At 34.4% G+C, this 20,000-nt stretch overlaps 2 protein-coding genes across 2 annotated transcripts in view; both read left to right on the top strand.

The window, feature by feature from the left end:
• Window positions 1–1,067, top strand: part of LOC137623833 (aldo-keto reductase family 1 member A1-like) — a 17,046-nt gene extending 15,979 nt beyond the window's left edge. Inside the window, exons 8-9 of the mRNA XM_068354645.1 lie at window positions 362–462; window positions 898–1,067. Of these exons, the coding sequence (XP_068210746.1) occupies window positions 362–462; window positions 898–940 (144 nt within the window). The 3' untranslated portion in view covers window positions 941–1,067. The remainder of the gene's footprint in view (window positions 1–361; window positions 463–897) is intronic.
• A 6,499-nt stretch (window positions 1,068–7,566) lies between these two features.
• The window catches only part of LOC137623823 (aldo-keto reductase family 1 member B1-like), a 22,869-nt gene continuing 10,435 nt past the window's right edge, over window positions 7,567–20,000 (top strand). The window contains exons 1-3 of the mRNA XM_068354638.1: window positions 7,567–7,878; window positions 14,510–14,677; window positions 15,228–15,345. Of these exons, the coding sequence (XP_068210739.1) occupies window positions 7,720–7,878; window positions 14,510–14,677; window positions 15,228–15,345 (445 nt within the window). The 5' untranslated portion in view covers window positions 7,567–7,719. The remainder of the gene's footprint in view (window positions 7,879–14,509; window positions 14,678–15,227; window positions 15,346–20,000) is intronic.

Raw genomic sequence — 20,000 nt, forward strand, 5'->3', positions numbered from 1 at the left:
TACGAAGACCTTGAAATCCGATTTCGTAAATATGAACTAGAAAATGTAGGCCTAAATGATACCTACCATTAAAAAAAAAAAAAAAAAAAAAAAAAAAATTCTCGAAGCCAAAAAGGAAATATATAAAACTAAAACTACTGTATATAGATGATATAAATAGAAAAAGGAAAAATATCAAATTTGGTATTCAAATGCTCGACCATTATGGATTCAGAGGGGCCCATGAATGTTGCAAGAGCATCGCTTGCTTGGTAAGGACAAATGAATGACCTTCAAGCAAAGTGGCTTATGGAATGAAACTTTGTCATATGCTCTTAATCTGATGTTTGTTCTTTATTTTACTTTATATTTTTTTTTCCAGGTGTTTGACTTCACACTGAGTCCAGAAGACATGGCGGCGTTAGATGCTCTCGACAAAGGCGAAAAAGGGCGCATATTTATCTTCGAAGATGTCTTCAAAGGGTAACATGATTCGGCTTTTATATATATATATATATATATATACAGTATGTATGTATGTATATATATGTATGTATGTATGTATACATATGTATGTATGTATGTATACATATGTATGCATGCATATACATATGTATGTATGCATATATATATATATATATATATGTGTGTGTGTGTGTATGTATGTATGTATGTTTATACATATGTATGTATGTACATATATGTAGGCATATATATATATATATATATATATAAACGTTTGTATATGTACAGAGGGAGTTGTATATAAGAATGGGACTGGGCGAATGAAAAAAATTCATAAAGCCAAGGAGGGATGTCTGAATATTTCTCTGAAGTATCATGGATGGCTACGAAGAGCCTCTCTTATAAGGAAGTGGAAGCAATTTTGTTAATACGTCCTATTTTTATACATTTCAGAATAACAAAACATCCAGAATACACTTTCCACATTCCAGTGTGAAAGAAGAGCCCGTGTTTCCGGAGGAGCCAGCCAATTAGAAATAAAAATCAATTGTGGAGTCTTGGAATCTGTATTAATTAAGCCTAATGATTTTGATCAATATGAAGTAAATTTTTATAGATCTTGATTTAGTCATTCATTCCTACCGATGTGAGAGTGAGGAGCCGTTAGGTTGTAACTGAGAGGCGAGGTGAATGCAACTAACCTTATTTCAACAGCTAGCGAGTTTATATACATCAGGTTCCGGGCAAAAATGTCAAAAAAATCAAGCGAAATAATTCATGAAATGGTAGGCTTAAGCTGTTTCTGTTAAAAGTGAGGCGTAGAGCGGGATATACAATAAAGAAAAAAAAGAATACCGTTATAATTTACGAGCGTGTATGAAACGCGAGCGGTACAGTACAACAACCTAATTGAAAGTTATGCAGCAACGAGCTATATACCAAAAAGGTAGCAAATTATCCGCAGACTATATTCACTAATGGTAATCATTTGTGTAATACAGTGAGTAAGATTAAAAAGGTTTGGTATATCCTGATCCTCTTAGGTTCTTATGGTCATCCTAAGTCGTTGTGACTGCCTTTCACAATTGTTATTATTATTACTATTATTTTTATTATTATTATTATTATTATTAAGCTACAACCCTAGTTGGAAAAGCAAGATGCTACAAGCCCAGGGCCCCCAACAGGGAAACTAGCCCAGTTAGGAAAGGAAAAAATTATTATTATTATTATTATTATTATTATTATTATTATTAATTGCTAAGCTATAACCCTAGTTGGAAAAGCAAGATGCTACAAGCCCAGGGCCCCCAACAGGGAAACAGCCCAGTTAGGAAAGGAAAAAAATATTATTATTATTATTATTATTATTATTATTATTAATTGCTAAGCTATAACCCTAGTTGGAAAAGCAAGATGCTACAAGCCCAGGGCCCCCAACAGGGAAACAGCCCAGTTAGGAAAGGAAAAAAAATATTATTATTATTATTATTATTATTATTATTATTAATTGCTAAGCTATAACCCTAGTTGGAAAAGCAAGATGCTACAAGCCAGGGCCCCCAACAGGGAAACAGCCCAGTTAGGAAAGGAAAAAAATATTATTATTATTATTATTATTATTATTATTATTATTAATTGCTAAGCTATAACCCTAGTTGGAAAAGCAAGATGCTACAAGCCCAGGGCCCCCAACAGGGAAACAGCCCAGTTAGGAAAGGAAAAAAATATTATTATTATTATTATTATTATTATTATTATTAATTGCTAAGCTATAACCCTAGTTGGAAAAGCAAGATGCTACAAGCCCAGGGCCCCCAACAGGGAAACAGCCCAGTTAGGAAAGGAAAAAAATATTATTATTATTATTATTATTATTATTATTATTAATTGCTAAGCTATAACCCTAGTTGGAAAAGCAAGATGCTACAAGCCCAGGGCCCCCAACAGGGAAACAGCCCAGTTAGGAAAGGAAAAAAATATTATTATTATTATTATTATTATTATTATTATTAATTGCTAAGCTATAACCCTAGTTGGAAAAGCAAGATGCTACAAGCCCAGGGCCCCCAACAGGGAAACAGCCCAGTTAGGAAAGGAAAAAAATATTATTATTATTATTATTATTATTATTATTATTATTATTAATTGCTAAGCTATAACCCTAGTTGGAAAAGCAAGATGCTACAAGCCCAGGGCCCCCAACAGGGAAAATAGCCCAGTTAGGAAAGGAAAAAAATATTATTATTATTATTATTATTATTATTATTATTAATTGCTAAGCTATAACCCTAGTTGGAAAAGCAAGATGCTACAAGCCCAGGGCCCCCAACAGGGAAACAGCCCAGTTAGGAAAGGAAAAAAATATTATTATTATTATTATTATTATTATTATTATTAATTGCTAAGCTATAACCCTAGTTGGAAAAGCAAGATGCTACAAGCCCAGGGCCCCCAACAGGGAAAATAGCCCCAGTAAGGAAAGGAAACAATTATTATTATTATTATTATTATTATTATTATTATTATTAATTGCTAAGCTACAACCCTTGCTGGAAAAGCAAGATGCTACAAGCCCATGGCCCCCAACAGGGAAAATAGCCCCAGTAAGGAAAGGAAACAAGGAAAAATTAAATATTTTAAAAACAGTATCAACATTAGAATAAATATTTCCTATATAAACTATAAATACTTTAACAAAACAAGAGGAAGAGAAAGCAGACAGAACAGCGTGCCCGAGAGTACCCTCAAGCAAGTGGCCTTTAAACATTTAAAACTAATTTAGCTCCCAAATGATGCAGATTTGGTTAAAGGAAAGCAAAGCAGGGTCAAGTGTCCGTTAAAGCTATTTATGTTAATCTTTTCTGTATATGAAATTTGTTTTTATTTAAAAGTGATAATGCGTTCAAATAGTACTATTGGTACCTAAAACTCTAAATAAAATCATCAATTTAAATCAGAAGCGTAATCAAATCTAGCAAAATTCATCTTGTATATATGTGAAATAATTTCAGCTACAACTCTTATATCTGTACATCTCTCTCTCTCTCTCTCTCTCTCTCTCTCTACACACACACACACACACACACATATATATATATATATACAGTATATATATATATATATATATTATATATATAATATATATATATATATATATATATATATATATATATACACTGCATTTCTCGTGCCCTAAGACGCTACAAGTGGTAAGACTCACCCTTAAATTAGCAAGGTAGTTTTAGAAAAAAAAAAAAATTGAGGATTTTAAAAGTTTAGCTGAAATCCCTAGTCAGCGACTCCAGCGTGATTATTGTCTGACACAGTAACTTATCTTATTTTGGGTTTATTATGAAATGTTTAAGTTAATATTAATTAGCTATATGCCGATTATCCCAATTTTATTACATCTTCATATCGGAAACCACTAAACCAGTCGTAGTTTCCACCACAACTACACGTTTAGTCAGTGTGTTTGGTGTCCCAAGTCTTGTTTACATGAAAGCAGTGTTGCCAAAGGTTCATAAAATTTCGTTAAAGAGGTAAAATTCTAGTAATATTTCCAATATTCCTCATAGAGCCTATGAATTTTCACACAAAATGTAATTATTGTTTAAAGAAATCTAGGAACTATTTTAGGTGTAATACTTTAGCTAGTGCTTATGTGATTCTAGGTCTAGTTAATTTTCTGCTACCTTGGTAATACTGCAATCAACTAACAGAAGTTTTTTCCAAGGTCGTATTCAGCCACTGTCTGTTTGTATCATTTCGTAACTCAGGCAACAAAGTCATTATCAATATTTGCTTTATTATACAATATCAAAATATGAGAAAACAGATATATATTGCATAAACAACTAATGTGTCATAACGTCGTCTGCTACGAGACCATTAGTAGAAGGGGGGTTAGCGAGTCATCAGCTGATTACAAAAAGAAAAAAAAAATAATTTGCTACTGTACTTCATTAAATGAAGTGCAATATAAAAATAAATGAATTTATTACATATGAATGATAATTGTAAGTTTATATTCTATCTCTCGTGAGTTTGAGTGTTTGTATGTCAATAGTTGGGTGTTTGAAGGGTGTAGACGGCCTTGGTCAAACTCCCCTGTATAACTTTTTCTTAAGTGTTGAGACGCAGGGTGATTTTGGGGGTTATTTTTTCGTTAAAAAATGTGCGTCGTATGACGCGGAAAGTACGGTATATATATATATATATATATATATATATATATATATATATATATATATATATATATATATATATATATATATATATATATATATATATATATATATATATATATTTATATATATGAATAATAGTACCAGGGTTATGATGTACATCTTTATTACTTAGCTTTCGGAAAATCTATTTCCATCATCAGAGCCTAAAATAGGATACAGTATATAAGTTAAAACATAGTATAATGAATATTTAAAACAGAAAATTTAAAATGAACATACAAAAACTTTATGAAATAAAATAAGAAATTAACATAAAACTATAAAATCAATCTAAATACAAAATAAAAGATCAAAGCGCCAGCGCTATAAACTCACATGAAATAAAATTAAACACAATTTAATTCATATGTTGCCCGGCCCAGGTTTGGTTTTAGTTTGTGCTGGAATATTGCCTCCATTATTAGTAAGTCGAGGTTACTCTGCGAAGTGGCTAAGATGGAAAAAATTCGCCTTGGACATTGGGTGGTCATCACTTAGGGAATGGTCTCTGATGGCTGAATGGGGTAGTTTTGCCATATAATTACCCGTTCTAGGTGAGCGACCGAAGTGCTCAGACAATCTTGCACGGTAATGTCTTTCACTTTTTCCAATATACGATGCATTACAGCGATCACACTTATATTCATATATGACACCCGAACAAAGATCATCGGAGACCCGGTCTTTAAATTTGAAAAATTTGCTCATAGCATTTGAGGGGGAAAACACGATTTTCAATGATACCTGAGGATAAAATTCACGCACAATTCTACTGCAATGATTTCGTAATTTAAAACTGTGGGACCCCAGATATGGAATAGAAAAGAAGATATTTTTCCGAGGAGCAATTAGTTTCCTTTCACAAGGTGGTAGCGTGAGTTTACTTAGTGTTTTCCCTATATAAGTATCAGTAAAATTATACGGGAATCCATTGTTATAAAGTAGTTTTTTAATATACGTCAGTTCCTTATGAATGTTGAGGTAATTAGAGCAAAGGTTATATGCTCTATAAGTGAGAGTACAGATAAGATTTCTCTTATATTGTATGGGAATAAAAGAAGAGAATTTAGTGCATAAGCCTGTGAACGTTGGTTTCCTGTAGACAGATGTGTTAAACCCAGTACCAAATTTATGAATGTTGATGTCAAGGAAAGATATGCTACCATCCATTTCTACTTCACTAGTAAAATTTATATTTTGGTGTTTGGAATTCAAATAGTTTAAAAACAATTGGACATGACTTGGGCTACGAAATAATAAAAACGTGTCGTCGACATACCGTCTATAAAAAAGAGGTTTAAAATCAGTAGGGCATTCATTTAACCAAATGTTTTCATAATAGGCAAGAAAGGCATTTGCGAGACTAGGTCCCATAGGGCTACCCATAGCACAACCATCAACCTGAACATAAAACTTTTTATCAAATAAAAACAAACAATCCTTAGCAGACAATCCCGGGAGTTCCTTCATCTCCTTTCTTGTAAAGCCATTCACTTGTTCTTCGTCTCCAAACAGTCCTTCCACGCAGATATCTATTGTCTCAGTCAAAGGAATATTAGTGAAAAGAGACTCCACGTCAAAGCTTGCCATTGTACATTTTCCCAAGTTTAAGTTTGAAATTTCTTTAGCAAATGAAAAAGAATCCTTCACTGTATATTCATTCACTGTTATTGGGGCTATTACCGGGACCAAAAATTTAGCTATATTATAATTGTGCGTCCCACAGGCAGACAAAATAGGTCTTAAAGGACAATTATTTCCAAATTTAAAGACCGGGTCTCCGATGATCTTTGTTCGGGTGTCATATATGAATATAAGTGTGATCGCTGTAATGCATCGTATATTGGAAAAAGTGAAAGACGTTACCGTGCAAGATTGTCTGAGCACTTCGGTCGCTCACCTAGAACGGGTAATTATATGGCAAAACTACCCCATTCAGCCATCAGAGACCATTCCCTAAGTGATGACCACCCAATGTCCAAGGCGAATTTTTTCCATCTTAGCCACTTCGCAGAGTAACCTCGACTTACTAATAATGGAGGCAATATTCCAGCACAAACTAAAATCAAACCTGGGCCGGGCAACGTACGAATTAAATTGTGTTTAATTTTATTTCATGTGAGTTTATAGCGCTGGCGCTTTGATCTTTTATTTTGTATTTAGATTGATTTTATAGTTTTATGTTAATTTCTTATCTTATTTCATAAAGTTTTTGTATGTTCATTTTAAATTTTCTGTTTTAAATATTCATTATACTATGTTTTAACTTATATACTGTATCCTTTTTTAGGCTCTGATGATGGAAATAGATTTTCCGAAAGCTAAGCAATAAATATGTACATCATAACCCTGGTGCTATATATATATATATATATATATATATATATATATATATATATATATATATATATATATATATATATCATTTCTTCCTACGCCTATCGACGCAAAGGGCCTCGGTTAGATTTCGCCAGTCGTCTGTATAATCATTATTAATATACACAGTATACCGTATATATAACTGCCAAATATGTCAATATTACCACAGTTAATGATGTAAAATGGGTAAAAGTTTGTGTGGCCAGAAGATGTAAAATGGGTAAAAGTCTGTGTGGCCAGAAGATGTAAAATGGGTAAAAGTTTGTGTGGCCAGATGTAAAATGGGTAAAAGTTTGTGTGGCCAGATGTAAAATGGGTAAAAGTTTGTGTGGACAGAAGATGTAAAATGGGTAAAAGTTTGTGTGGCCAGATGTAAAATGGGTAAAAGTTTGTGTGGCCAGATGTAAAATGGGTAAAAGTTTGTGTGGCCAGAAGGCTGGCCACCGCTGTACTTCAATATTTTAAGATCTCTATCTCTAATCAGATAACTATTAACTAGTAGCCACGCTGCCAGCCAAGCAGACATTGGATCACAAGCTTTCTGAAACCACACAAGACGCAAGAAGGTCTGCTCAGTGTGTGTTGTGTTAAGAAGCATAGCTCTTGCCTCTTCTTTTGTACGGTGCACAGCCTTGAACTCAAAGAATTAAAAAGTTTATCCGAGATGGCCAAAGCCGTGCCCGATGTAGTGCTGCCAAACAGCAGCAAGATGCATGTCATCAGTCTAGGCACTTTTTTATCCAGGATGGCCGCCAATGCCGTGCCCGATGTAGTGCTGCCAAACGGCAGGAAGATGCCTATCATCGGTCTAGGCACTTTTAAGGTCAGTCTCTAGAAACTGGTCAAGTGTGAGCCATTTGTCTTTCCAGGAATAGAGGTCAAAATCATGGAGAGAAGTAACTTTCATACATATGTACGACAAATAGCAGTAGTTTACCTTGTAAATGAACGAAGAATGCTTGGAAGAGTTTTTTCCTTGCTGGTGATATTATCATTAAGTCGTCAGAGACACTCAAGATTTGAATGACATATTTTATAGTAATCGCTCATGTAATTATTTTTGATCCACGAAGACACACTACTGTGAGGCCTTCTAGTTCTAGCTTAATGAAAACTTGTTGATAAAAAGTTAAAGTTGCAGGTTTTTAGGTCTCCACTGAGACGATTTACATCGTTCTCTTCGGGCGACCATTAGCCAGCAGGGACTATCTCTAGTCCCTTCTAACCTCCATCCCCCCCCCCCAGGCGCCACCCTGGGAGTACCCCCCGGTAGAAGGTCTCACATTTAGGTTATCTTTTACATCTGGCAGGAGAGAGAGAGAGAGAGAGAGAGAGAGAGAGAGAGAGAGAGAGAGAGAGAGAGATAAGAAGGGTTACTAAGTCTCAAGTCATCATTACCTTTCCTCCAAAGGGATTATTCCCCCTACCAATTACAATGCTGAAACTAATAGTCTAGGATTATTTGCGATATCAAGTACAATAAAATTGCTTGTAAAAATTGAGGAAATTCATTATAAATACTCGACATGCCGTATACGAGTAGTACATAAATTTTCTTTGATCGTATTACATTATTATTATTATTATTATCATTATCATTATTATTATTATTACGAGCTAATCTATAACTCTAGTTGGAAAAGAAAGATGCTATAAGCCCAAGGGCTCCAACGGGGAAAAATAGCCCAGTGAGGAAAGAAAACAAGGAAATAAATATACTACAAGAGAAGACTAAACAACCACAATACAATATTGCAGGGACAGTAACAGCAATAAATTATCAAAACTATAAAAAAAGAAAGAGGAAGAGAAATAAGATAATATAGCTTAAGTTAGTCTATATCATTCAATTAGGAACTTTTCCAATTCTATCATATGCCTCCATTAAGTGTATACTGTTCTCTAGTGGGGAATTATTTTCAAGTTGATAGTGTTTCAGAAGAATAACAACAGCAATGACAGTGATAACTATAAGGATATTCTTTTATAACAGTTGTAAATACATGCAGACTAGATTATATTAAATATAAGGGTGGTAGGAATCCTACCATAGGATATCTAGGTAACAACTATTGTGGCTCAACTAGATTCGACAGAAACTCACGTTACAGAATCCCAAGACTAAAGAAAAGAGTTTGTGACGGTCAGCTATATCGAAAGGTAGATTATTTAAAATCTACTTCAATATCTTATTCCCTCATTAATTCAGCATAGAAAATAGCAAAATAGTAACAGCAAAAGAAAATAATAGCCAGCAAACTTAACAATAATCCTGTTTACGAACAAAGGTAATATTTACAATATTTTACAAGATTCATAAAAATACTCACAGTTCACCTCTTAATAATAATTTACAGAAAGATGCAACTCTCTGGTGGATATACGAGGTGCCTCACACTGAGGGACCTGGGGGAACCCAAACATAAAATAAGGTAATAAGGCCTTAGATTTTATGTCTCTATGACGGAGACTCAGATGATGATGAAATTCGATCTTCCTAGATTGCTGGGTTGCTTCTAAAACTACTAACGTTTCAAGGGTTGTGGTTATTTGCAACGTACTTGCCTGGTGATTACGAGGCTGGGGTTCGAGTCCCGCTCAAACTAGTTAGTTCTTTTGGTAGCTGCAACCTCACCATCCTTGTGAGCTAAGGATCGGGGTTTGGTGGAGCCTATAAGTCTATCTACTTAGTCATCAGCAGTCATTGCCGGGCCCTCTTTGGTCCTAGTTTGGGTGGAGAGGGGGTTTGGACGCTGATCATATGTATATATGGCCATTCTCTAGGGGATTATCCTGCTTGATAGGGCATTGTTACTGTCCCTTGCCTCTGCCTTTCATGAGTGACCTTTAAACCTATAAAATGAATGATAAAATGGAGTATCACGACAGGAGTCACGAATTGTGTTCCCACAAATGCAGCCTTAACCCAGTGTTGCCAGGTGGGTTAGTCTAAAAATCCCCCAAACTCATGATAATAAATCCCCAGCACGACCCCATTTCCACAAATATATTTTCTTCTGATCCTGTAGGCTTTACTAATATAGAAATTACTTGCTATACTTCATATAAGTACAAGCAAACTAATTGCAACAATATAAAGGTTTACTCATCTTTGTATTTTCTTCATAGAAATTTGTACAGACCATCCCCATCAGACACCCAAAATCCCCAAATCTAGGGATAAATCCCCATATCTGGCAACACTGCCTAAACCTAACGATGGCTGAACTGAGTCTCTCCCTTCAATGCGCCACTGACGTTTTCTCGAAAGTTCAGGGCTAAACTATATCATGCAACCCCCAGAAAATGTTTTTCCGATTCCAATTCCAGGGTTGGGAACTACTGGTCTAGGGTGAGAGGATTGGGAGTCTTGGAAATTAGGAGGGCAAAAGTGAGTCTCTAAATTGATAGGATAGAGCAAATTATATATCCATCATGCGACGTGAAAGGAGAGAAATTCCACTTCCTTTCATTGAGAGATTTATGGCGCAGGACCAGATTTGATTTTTCAGTTGGAGATGAGATGCTGATATGTCTTCATGAAGTTCTATTTTTTTTATTTAATCCATTTTCTATTTGCAACGGGTGGAAATTCTACTCAGCAAAATTTCTTTTTAGACTGGTGGCTGGTATCAATTGAACATAATGTAATTTTAAATGATGAAAATAATCATAATAATGATGGTGAAATGAGTCTCATGAATCAGTGTCTATCATGATTATATCCTGAAAGGTCTCATTTTGCCTCTCTTGACTCGACTTGCGAACTGCATACTTGAATCAAGAAAAAAAAAAAAAAAAAAAAACGTAGGAGCAAATGGATTATAGGGGATCTAGAGTCGAAGGACCTGATGAGGAGTTATTTCAAATTCGATGTAGGGGTCACGAAGACAGCATGAGGTTTCTGCAGGATGGAAATATCAATGGAGCTAGAAACCTCATCTCAAAGGCCTTGCTGAGGGAATGAGATATTAGCAGACATATCTCTTCTGTATCAGTAGTATCGTTCCCAGGGTTAACATACATACAGTATATATATTTATATATATTATTACGGCTAGCAAATTACATAAACTCCCGAGCTCCAAACTCATCTGTGTATTTTTACATAAATCTGTTACACTTGAATAATACCTAAGCTCTGAGAATACACGCAACTCCCAGACGGCAATATACAGTATATGAACACTGAATATCCAAAGGTCTCTTACGCTTTTCTCAAAACAAAACTGGGTGATTATTTTATAAGAACTTTTAAAAAATAACCTCTTACTTCGGTTTTTAGTCAGGGATTACGAGCAAAGCACTGTTAGAAAAATATTGGTGCTCGAAGTAATAGACTCTTCACAAAAATAAATATAGTCTATAAAAAGTTACAACACTTCGGCAGAGTTAACACCAAAAATAAACCACTTGAAATGTTAAATCTGAACAAAACCTTAGACTAAGACTAGAAAATTTTACTTTATGAAAATTATACAATCACTTGTTTCACTGGAAATTAATTTTGATAATTAATGATAATAGTTAACACCTTAACACTCTAATGATTAAACACTAAATGAAATTTACATAAATGTAACTGTTACACTTACGTCTCTTTGTTCAAACGAGGGTACCAAACAGTCAAGCAAAATAAATACACTTCACTGTTTAACCTAAATCTCACTGGCCAGTTACAAAAATTTAAATGATAATGTACTTACATTAACACACTTCGCTTGATTTACCCTTCAATAAATTTCACCAAGTTTTGAACACCACTATACGCGATATACATTGGGTAAAAAACTTATTCACGTTTAAGAGGTCACACACTTGAGAGGAGAGAGGGCAGGCGAACTTTGGCTCTTTCAAAGGGATAGGCTGGGTCTCTTCTGCTGCTTATGCATTCCTAAGGTCTATATATATGGACTTTGTTCATCTAGAAAATTCTAATAGATCATTCTCGTGGCATGAGGAGCAAGGCTCTAGTGGCGTAAGGTTGGCAACGTAGTAAATTGAAAAAGGGATACTAACCTTGCTTGCGAGGCAACTCCTCTCTCAGCTAACTCCGCCCACCAATCCCCACAACTTTTAAATAAGAGTAAATCTGATTCGAGAATTATCGTGCACATTCTAACCATGTGGAACCATAACAATTACGTAATTCCTCGTGTTATTACCTTGTATGTGTGATACAGCATACCTAAATGTGATTACATAAGACTTAGTAACGAAATATGTGAAATTAAAAGTTAATTCTTAAAAAATAACGTAAATTTACATATACTAAATTAAATGAAAATATAATTACATGAATGACGAAAGTCTTATGTAATTTACACACATTACTTAAACCTACATAAGTGGAACTCACTATACATCACAAAATACACAAATGAAATACATGTATGAACGTCCATGTACTTTTATAAATACATACGTATGAAACGTTTGAATGCGTACGTGTAATCTAACATACAATATCATTTGAAATATAAAGAATAAACACATGTCTATACATGAATCTTATACACACACATAAAAGTCCACGCACACACACATTTGTGTATTGAATATTAACGGTGCCAATACTATGCAGTTTTTACTTTTTGTCTCCCCTACATATATCCTAGTTGTTGGATACAAAATATCAAATGATTCCTTTTTAAAGTTAGCCTACAACCGGAAGAGCAAACAATCTGTATGCAAAATCCACATGATACCAAAATTGTGCAGTTTTTATTTTCTGTATTATCCAGATGCTAAATATTTCTTCCTCTTTCTCACCTTACCCCTACATTAAGGGGTTGGTTGCCTGATGTACCCTCTCCAATGTCTTCTATCAAAGGAATCCTCTTCCACCAAACCTTTCCTCTCTATATCATCTTTCACCTCATCTCGAAATCTAATTCTCTGCCTCCCAAGCCCTCTTCACCCCTTTCCCACCATCCATCCTCAACACATGCCCACACCATCCTAGTCGTGACATTCTTAAACGTCTCTGTAATCTTTACTATTTCTGCCATTCCTCGCATTTCGACATTTTCCAATCTTTCAAGCAGTGATTTTTCCCATTATCCACCACAGCCTTTTCATCTCTATTCTCTCAAGCTTTGCGTCCCGTTTTCGTCTTCGAGCCTACGATTCCGACCCATATATTAACACTTCTTATTACGGTGCTATGGATCTTGATTAGCCTTTTCTTATCCTATGCCAATCCTGCGACCTCCGTCCACTTCCCCCAGGCTGCTTTTATCCTATCCTCAACCTCAGCCTCACATCCTCCATCCTTACTTCTAGTAGATCCCAAGTGACTGAATTGTTCCACCTATTTCATAAAAGTATTCTAATTGTTTATTAGTAAAGAATATTCAAAAAGCAAAAAAAACAATTTCTTTTCCTTGTATTTGCTCAATTTTTTTTTATAATTACTAGTTACATATTATAAAACTACTTTGTTTTAGTCACTTATCATTATTTACAATATTAATGATACCAAATTGCTATATTTTTTTCTCACCTATTTGTCAACTATTAGTTAAAAATCAATGAAATGTTTCTTCCTTCATGTCGCTTTTATATAATTACTAGTTAAAAATATAAAACTACTTTGTTTTAGTCACTTATCATTATTTACAATATTAACGATACCAAATTGCTATTTTTTTCTTACATATATGTCAACTATTAGTTAAAAATCAATGAAATGTTTCTTCCTTCAAGTCGCTTTTATATAATTACTAGTTACAAATTATAAAACTACTTTGTTTTATTCACTTACCATTATTTACAATATTAATGATACCAAATTGCTATTTTTTTCTCACCTATTTGTCAACTATTAGTTAAAAATCAATTAAATGTTTCTTCCTTCATGTCGCTTTTATATAATTACTAGTTACAAATATAAAACTACTTTGTTTTAGTCACTTATCATTATTTACAATATTAATGATACCAAATTGCTATTCTTTCTCACATATTTGTCAACTATTAGTTAAAAAATAAGGAAAAGTTTCTTCCTTCATGTCGCTTTTATATAATTACTAGTTACAAATATAAAACTACTTTGTTTTAGTCACTTATTTACAATATTAATGATACCAAATTGTTATTTTTTTCTTACATATTTGTCCACTCTTAGTTAAAAATTAATGAAATGTTTCTTCCTTCATGTCGCTTTTATATAATTACTAGTTATAAATATAAAACTACTTTGTTTTAGTCACTTATTTACAACATTAATGATACCAAATTGCTATTTTTTCTCACATATTTGTCAACTATTAGTTAAAAATCAATGAAATGTTTCTTCCTTCACGTCGCTTTTATATAATTACTAGTTACAAATATAAAGCTACTTTGTTTTAGTCACTTATTTACAATATTAATGATACCAAATTGCTATTTTTTTCTTACATATTTGTCAACTATTAGTTGAAAATTAATGAAATGTTTCTTCCTTCAAGTCGCCACCGCAAGAAATGAAAACGGTGCTGAGCACAGCACTCGAGTGTGGATACCGGCACATTGACGCCGCTTACCTCTACCAGAACGAAGGAGCGATTGGCGAGGTCCTGAAGGAATGGTTGGACAGCGGAAGGATCGCCCGGGAGGAACTCTTCGTCACCACTAAGGCAAGTAAATGGGAATGAGAGAAAAAGGCTTTGGTCTTGGGATATTAGGCTACTGCTCGCATCAGTTTTAAATTTATAATAAACCCTACGTTTTATGATATATATATATATATATATATATATATATATAAATATATATGTATATATATATATGTATATATATATATATATATATATATATATATATATATATATATATATATATATATATATATATATGCGTGTGTGTGTGCGCGTGTGTATAGTAGTAGTGATAATAATATTAATAATAATAATAATAATGATAATAATAATAAGAATAATAATAATAATGATAATAATAACGATAATTATTAGTATTACTATTATTCTTATTGATATGGTAATCATATTCATTATTATTATTATTATTATTATTATTATTATTATTATTCACACTACGCAAACCTTCATATGGAATTCACCTGATAAATTTTAATTAGTTACCTTCAAAAGGAAAAACCTCCCACAGAATGAAATTTCTGATATGAAGCAAAAATTAACCGATTAATTTCATAAATTTGCTTTTCAGCTGCCAATGATCGCGAACCGAGCTGCCGATGTGGCGAGATTCATGGACAAACAACTCGAGCTGCTTCAATTGGACTACGTCGATCTCTATCTGATTCACTGCCCCGTAGGACTGAAAGGTTAAGATTCAATCCCCTCATATGGTTGATTTAGCTTAAACTGGCCTTATAGGTTTAAAGGTTTAAAGGTCGCTCATGAATGGCAGAGGCAAGGGACAGTGACATTGCCCTAGCAAGCAGGAAGAATACCCTAGAGACTGACCATATTTTATATGATCAGAGCCCAAGCTAAGACCAGTGAGGGCCAGGCAAATGGCTGCTGATGACTCAACAGATAGACCTATAGGCTCCCCCAAACCCCCCCCCCCAAACCTTAGCTCACAAGGATGGTTAGGTTGCAGACAATAATGGCACTGACGAGACTGGGCGGGACTCGAACCCCCGACTGGCAAACACCAGGCAAAGACGTTACCAATCAGGCCACAAAGAGGCAAGGGACAGTGACATTGCCCTAGCAAGCAGGACAATGCCCTAGAGACTGACCATATTTTATATGATCAGCGCCCAAACCCCCTCTCCATCCAAGCTAGGACCAGGGAGGTCCAGGCAAATGGCTGCTGGTGACTCAACAGATAGACCTATAGGCTCTCCCAAACCTTAGCTCACAAGGATGGTTAGGTTGCAGACTCTAATGGCACTAACGAGACTGAGCGGGACTCGAACCCCCGACTGGCAAACACCAGGCAAAGACGTTACCAATCAGGCCACAAAGAGGCAAGGGACAGTGACATTGCCCTAACAAGCAGGACAATGCCCTAGAGAATGACCATATTTTATATGATCAGCGCCCAAGCCCCCTCTCCATCCAAGCTAGGACCAAGGAGGGCCAGGCAAATGGCTGCTGATGACTCAACAGATAGACCTATAGGCTCCCCCAAACACCCCCCCCCCCCAACCGTAGCTCACAAGGATGGTTATGTTGCAGACACTAATGGCACTAACGAGACTGAGTGGGACTCGAACCCCCGACTGGCAAACACCAGGCAGAGACGTTACCAATCAGGCCACAGCAACCCTGAGCTGTTGCTCATAGAGCATCCTTTAAAGATACTATAACCTTTTCCATAACGCTTTGCGTATCCTTCGCTGGAAGCTAACCAATCCTATGTCATCAGATTTCAATTTTTTTTTTTTTTCAGTAAAATGGTATATCCAAAATATCATTAATTGAAGAAGTTGTAATGGCCCTTCTACATACTTCCATTGTCTTTCATCCTTTATCATTCCCTGCCTTTTTCATACATTATCACTATATCCACCTTTAATCCATTATCACTTTACCCTTCATCTATCATCATTTTCTGTCATCAATCCATTATCACTTTCTCTGCATCTAATAGATTATCACTTTTTATGTCCTTAATTCATTATCACCTCATCTGTTTTTAATCTATTATCCCTTTCTGTATCTTTAAACCTTCATCACTTTCTCTGTCTTTATTCCATTATTATGATCTGTCTTTAATGTATTATCACATTCCCAATCTTCAATCCAGCATCCCTTTCTCTCTTTAATCTATTATCACACTATTTGCTTTTAATCCATTATCAGTTTCTATGTTTTTAATCTTTTATTCGTCTCCATCTTTAATGCTTCATAACTTTTGTCATATTTAATCCATAATTACTTTCTCCATCTTTGATCTATTACATCTATATTTAATCTGTGTCTTCTTCAATAGCACAAAAAAGTGGCTTATTGAGAAAGTCTTACAAACTTTTCGGTGATCAGTCTATTCTGAAGAAGTGTTTAAATTCTTTCATTCTACCTTGTTTTGAGTATTGTTCTCCTGTCTGGTGTTCAGCTGCTGATTCTCATTTTAATTTGTTGGACAGAATCTTACGGTCTATTAAATTCTAGAAGTTTTATTCCAGATGATCTTCCTAATCGGGTAGTTGAATCAGTAGAACTTCGAAAGTTCAAAGTTGGAGCAAATGTTTTTATGTTGACCAGGCTGACATGAGTCTTTTTATTGTTTATATATGACATATCTGTTTTTGACGTTGTTAATAGTTTATATAGGACATATCTGTTTTGACGCTGTTACTGTTTTTAGGATGATATATTGTTAATTTATTCTCATCATTTATTTATTTCCTTATTTCCTTTCCTCACTGGGCTATTTTTCCCTGTTGGAGCCCTTGGGCTTATAGCATCTTGCTTTTCCAAGTAGCGTTGTAGCTTGGCTAGTAATAATACTAATAACAATATTGCCTTATTCATTTTTAATCCTTTATAGACTTTGTTGCATTTGATCTCAATCTCTAACCCGTTGTAACTTTCTCTGTCTTTAATCCATTATCACATTCACTGTCTTTAATTCATTAACATGAATGCAGCTTCTGATGATATTCCACATTCCAAGAATTCCTTTTCTTCTAAATATTGTTGAGTTGAAAATGAAGTACAAAATTTCGGGTCACAGCAAGTGCAACGGAAATGACTACTAGGAAAAAATGAATAAAGTCTCTCCTTGACTCGTTTCCCGTTCTATATATGACTACTGGATCATTTTTCTATAAAGTTTATGAAAATTCCTGAAGGATTTCCAGGCAACAAGCACGCCTTGGCGAGTGGGGACGTAGAAAAAGTTGAGAAATATCCAGAAAAACTTCTTGTATACAACGACATCTTTGAGTTACAGATCATTATAATTTTTCTTTTATCTTTACATTAACATTTGATATGTAAAAATAAGCGTTTTCCACAGGTCCTGTAACATAAAATAGATAGATTTAATCTGTTTATAACAATCACTTTCTCTTACTTTTGTTATCACTTTCTCTGACTTTAATCTCTTATCACTTTCTCTGACTTTAATTTGTTATCACTTTCTCTGACCTTAATCTGTTATCACTTTCTCTTACTTTAATCTGCTATCACTTTCTCGGACTTTAATCTCTTATCACTTTCTCTGACTTTAATCTGCTATCACTTTCTCTTACTTTAATCTGTTATCACTTTCTCAGACTTTAATCTGTTATCACTTTCTCTTACTTTAATCTATTGTTACTTTCTCTTACTTTAATCTATTGTTACTTTCTCTAATTTTAATCTGTTATCACTTTCTCTGACTTTAATCTGTTATCACTTCCTCTGACTTTAATCTCTTATCACTTTCTCTTATTTTAATCTGTTATCACTTTCTCTGACTTTAATCTGTTATCACTTTCTCTGACTTTAATCTGTTATAAATTTCTCTGACTTTAATCTGTTATCACTTTCTTTTACTTTAATCTGTTATCACTTTCTCAGACTTTAATCTGTTATCACTTTCTTTGACTTTAATCTATTATCACTTTCTCTGACTTTAATCTATTGTTATTTTCTCAATCTTTAATCCACCATCACTGTCTTTGTTTTTAATCCATCATCTCTTTATCTGTGTTTAATCCATTATCACTCTTTATATCTTTAATCCTTTATCACTTTCGTTGTATTTAGTCTATCATCAATTTCTCTATCTTTGATCCCTTATAACTTTCTCTGTCTGTAAACTATCATTGCTTTCTTAAACTTTAATCCATTATCAGTTTCACTGTATTTAATCCATTATTACTTTCTCCATCTTTGATCCTTAATCAACTTTGTCATACCTAATCCACCATCACTTTCTCGATTTTTTGATCCATTTTAACTTCCCCTGCCTTTAATCCATTATCACTTCTCTGACTTTAATCTATTAGCAATTTATCTGTCAAATCTATTTATCCTTTCTCTGCCCTTGATCTATTATCAGTTTCTGTCTTTACTCTATCCTAATTTTCCCTATACAGTATTTAATTCATTATCACCTATTTTTCTCTTTAATCTATTATCAATTACTTAGTCTAATCCATTATCACTATCTATGTCTTTAATACATTTGCCTTTCCTCATCTTAATATGCTATCACTTTATCCATCTTCAATCCATTATCTCTTTCTCCATCTTTAATCTGTTATCACTTTCTCTGTCTTTATTCCATTATTACTTTGTGTTTTTAATCTAGTATTACATTCTCCGTCTTCAATCCTTTATCATGTTCTCTGTCTTTAACCCATTACAATTTTTTCTATATTTTTTCATATTAATTGTGGCCTGATTGGTAACGTCTCTGCCTGGTGTTTGCCAATCGGGGGTTCGAGTCCCGCTCAGACTCGTTAGTGCCATTAGTGTCTGCAACCTTACCATCCTTGTGAGCTTAGGTTGGGGGGGGGGGAGTTCGGGGGAGCCTATAGGTCTATTTGCTGAGTCATCAGCAGCCACTGCCTGGCCCTCCCTGGTCCTAGCTTGGGTGGAAAGGAGGCTTGGGCGCTGATCATATATGGTCAGTCTCTAGGGCATTGTCCTGATTGCTAGTGCAATGTCACTGTCCCTTGTCTCTGCCATTCATGAGCGACCTTTAAATCTTTGCTCTCTTAATCTATTATCACTTTTAAGTGCATAGTCTATTCTCCATTCTCCCTTTCTCTTCTCTTAATCCATTGTCACTTTTATGTGCAAAGTCCATTCTCATTTTCTCTTTACTTAATCCATTGTCACTTTTATTTGCACGGTCCATTCTCATTTTCTCTTTGCTTAATCCTTTGTCACTTTCATGTGCACGGTCCATTCTCATTTTCTCTTTACTTAATCCATTATCAGTTTTGTGTGCACAGTCCATTCTCATTTTCTCTTTTCTTAATCCATTATCACTTTTAATCGCATAGTCTATTCTCCATTCTCCCTTTCT

Source organism: Palaemon carinicauda, chromosome 2 (genome assembly GCF_036898095.1).
Source record: "Palaemon carinicauda isolate YSFRI2023 chromosome 2, ASM3689809v2, whole genome shotgun sequence".
In the NCBI taxonomy this organism is placed as follows: Eukaryota; Metazoa; Arthropoda; class Malacostraca; order Decapoda; family Palaemonidae; genus Palaemon; species Palaemon carinicauda.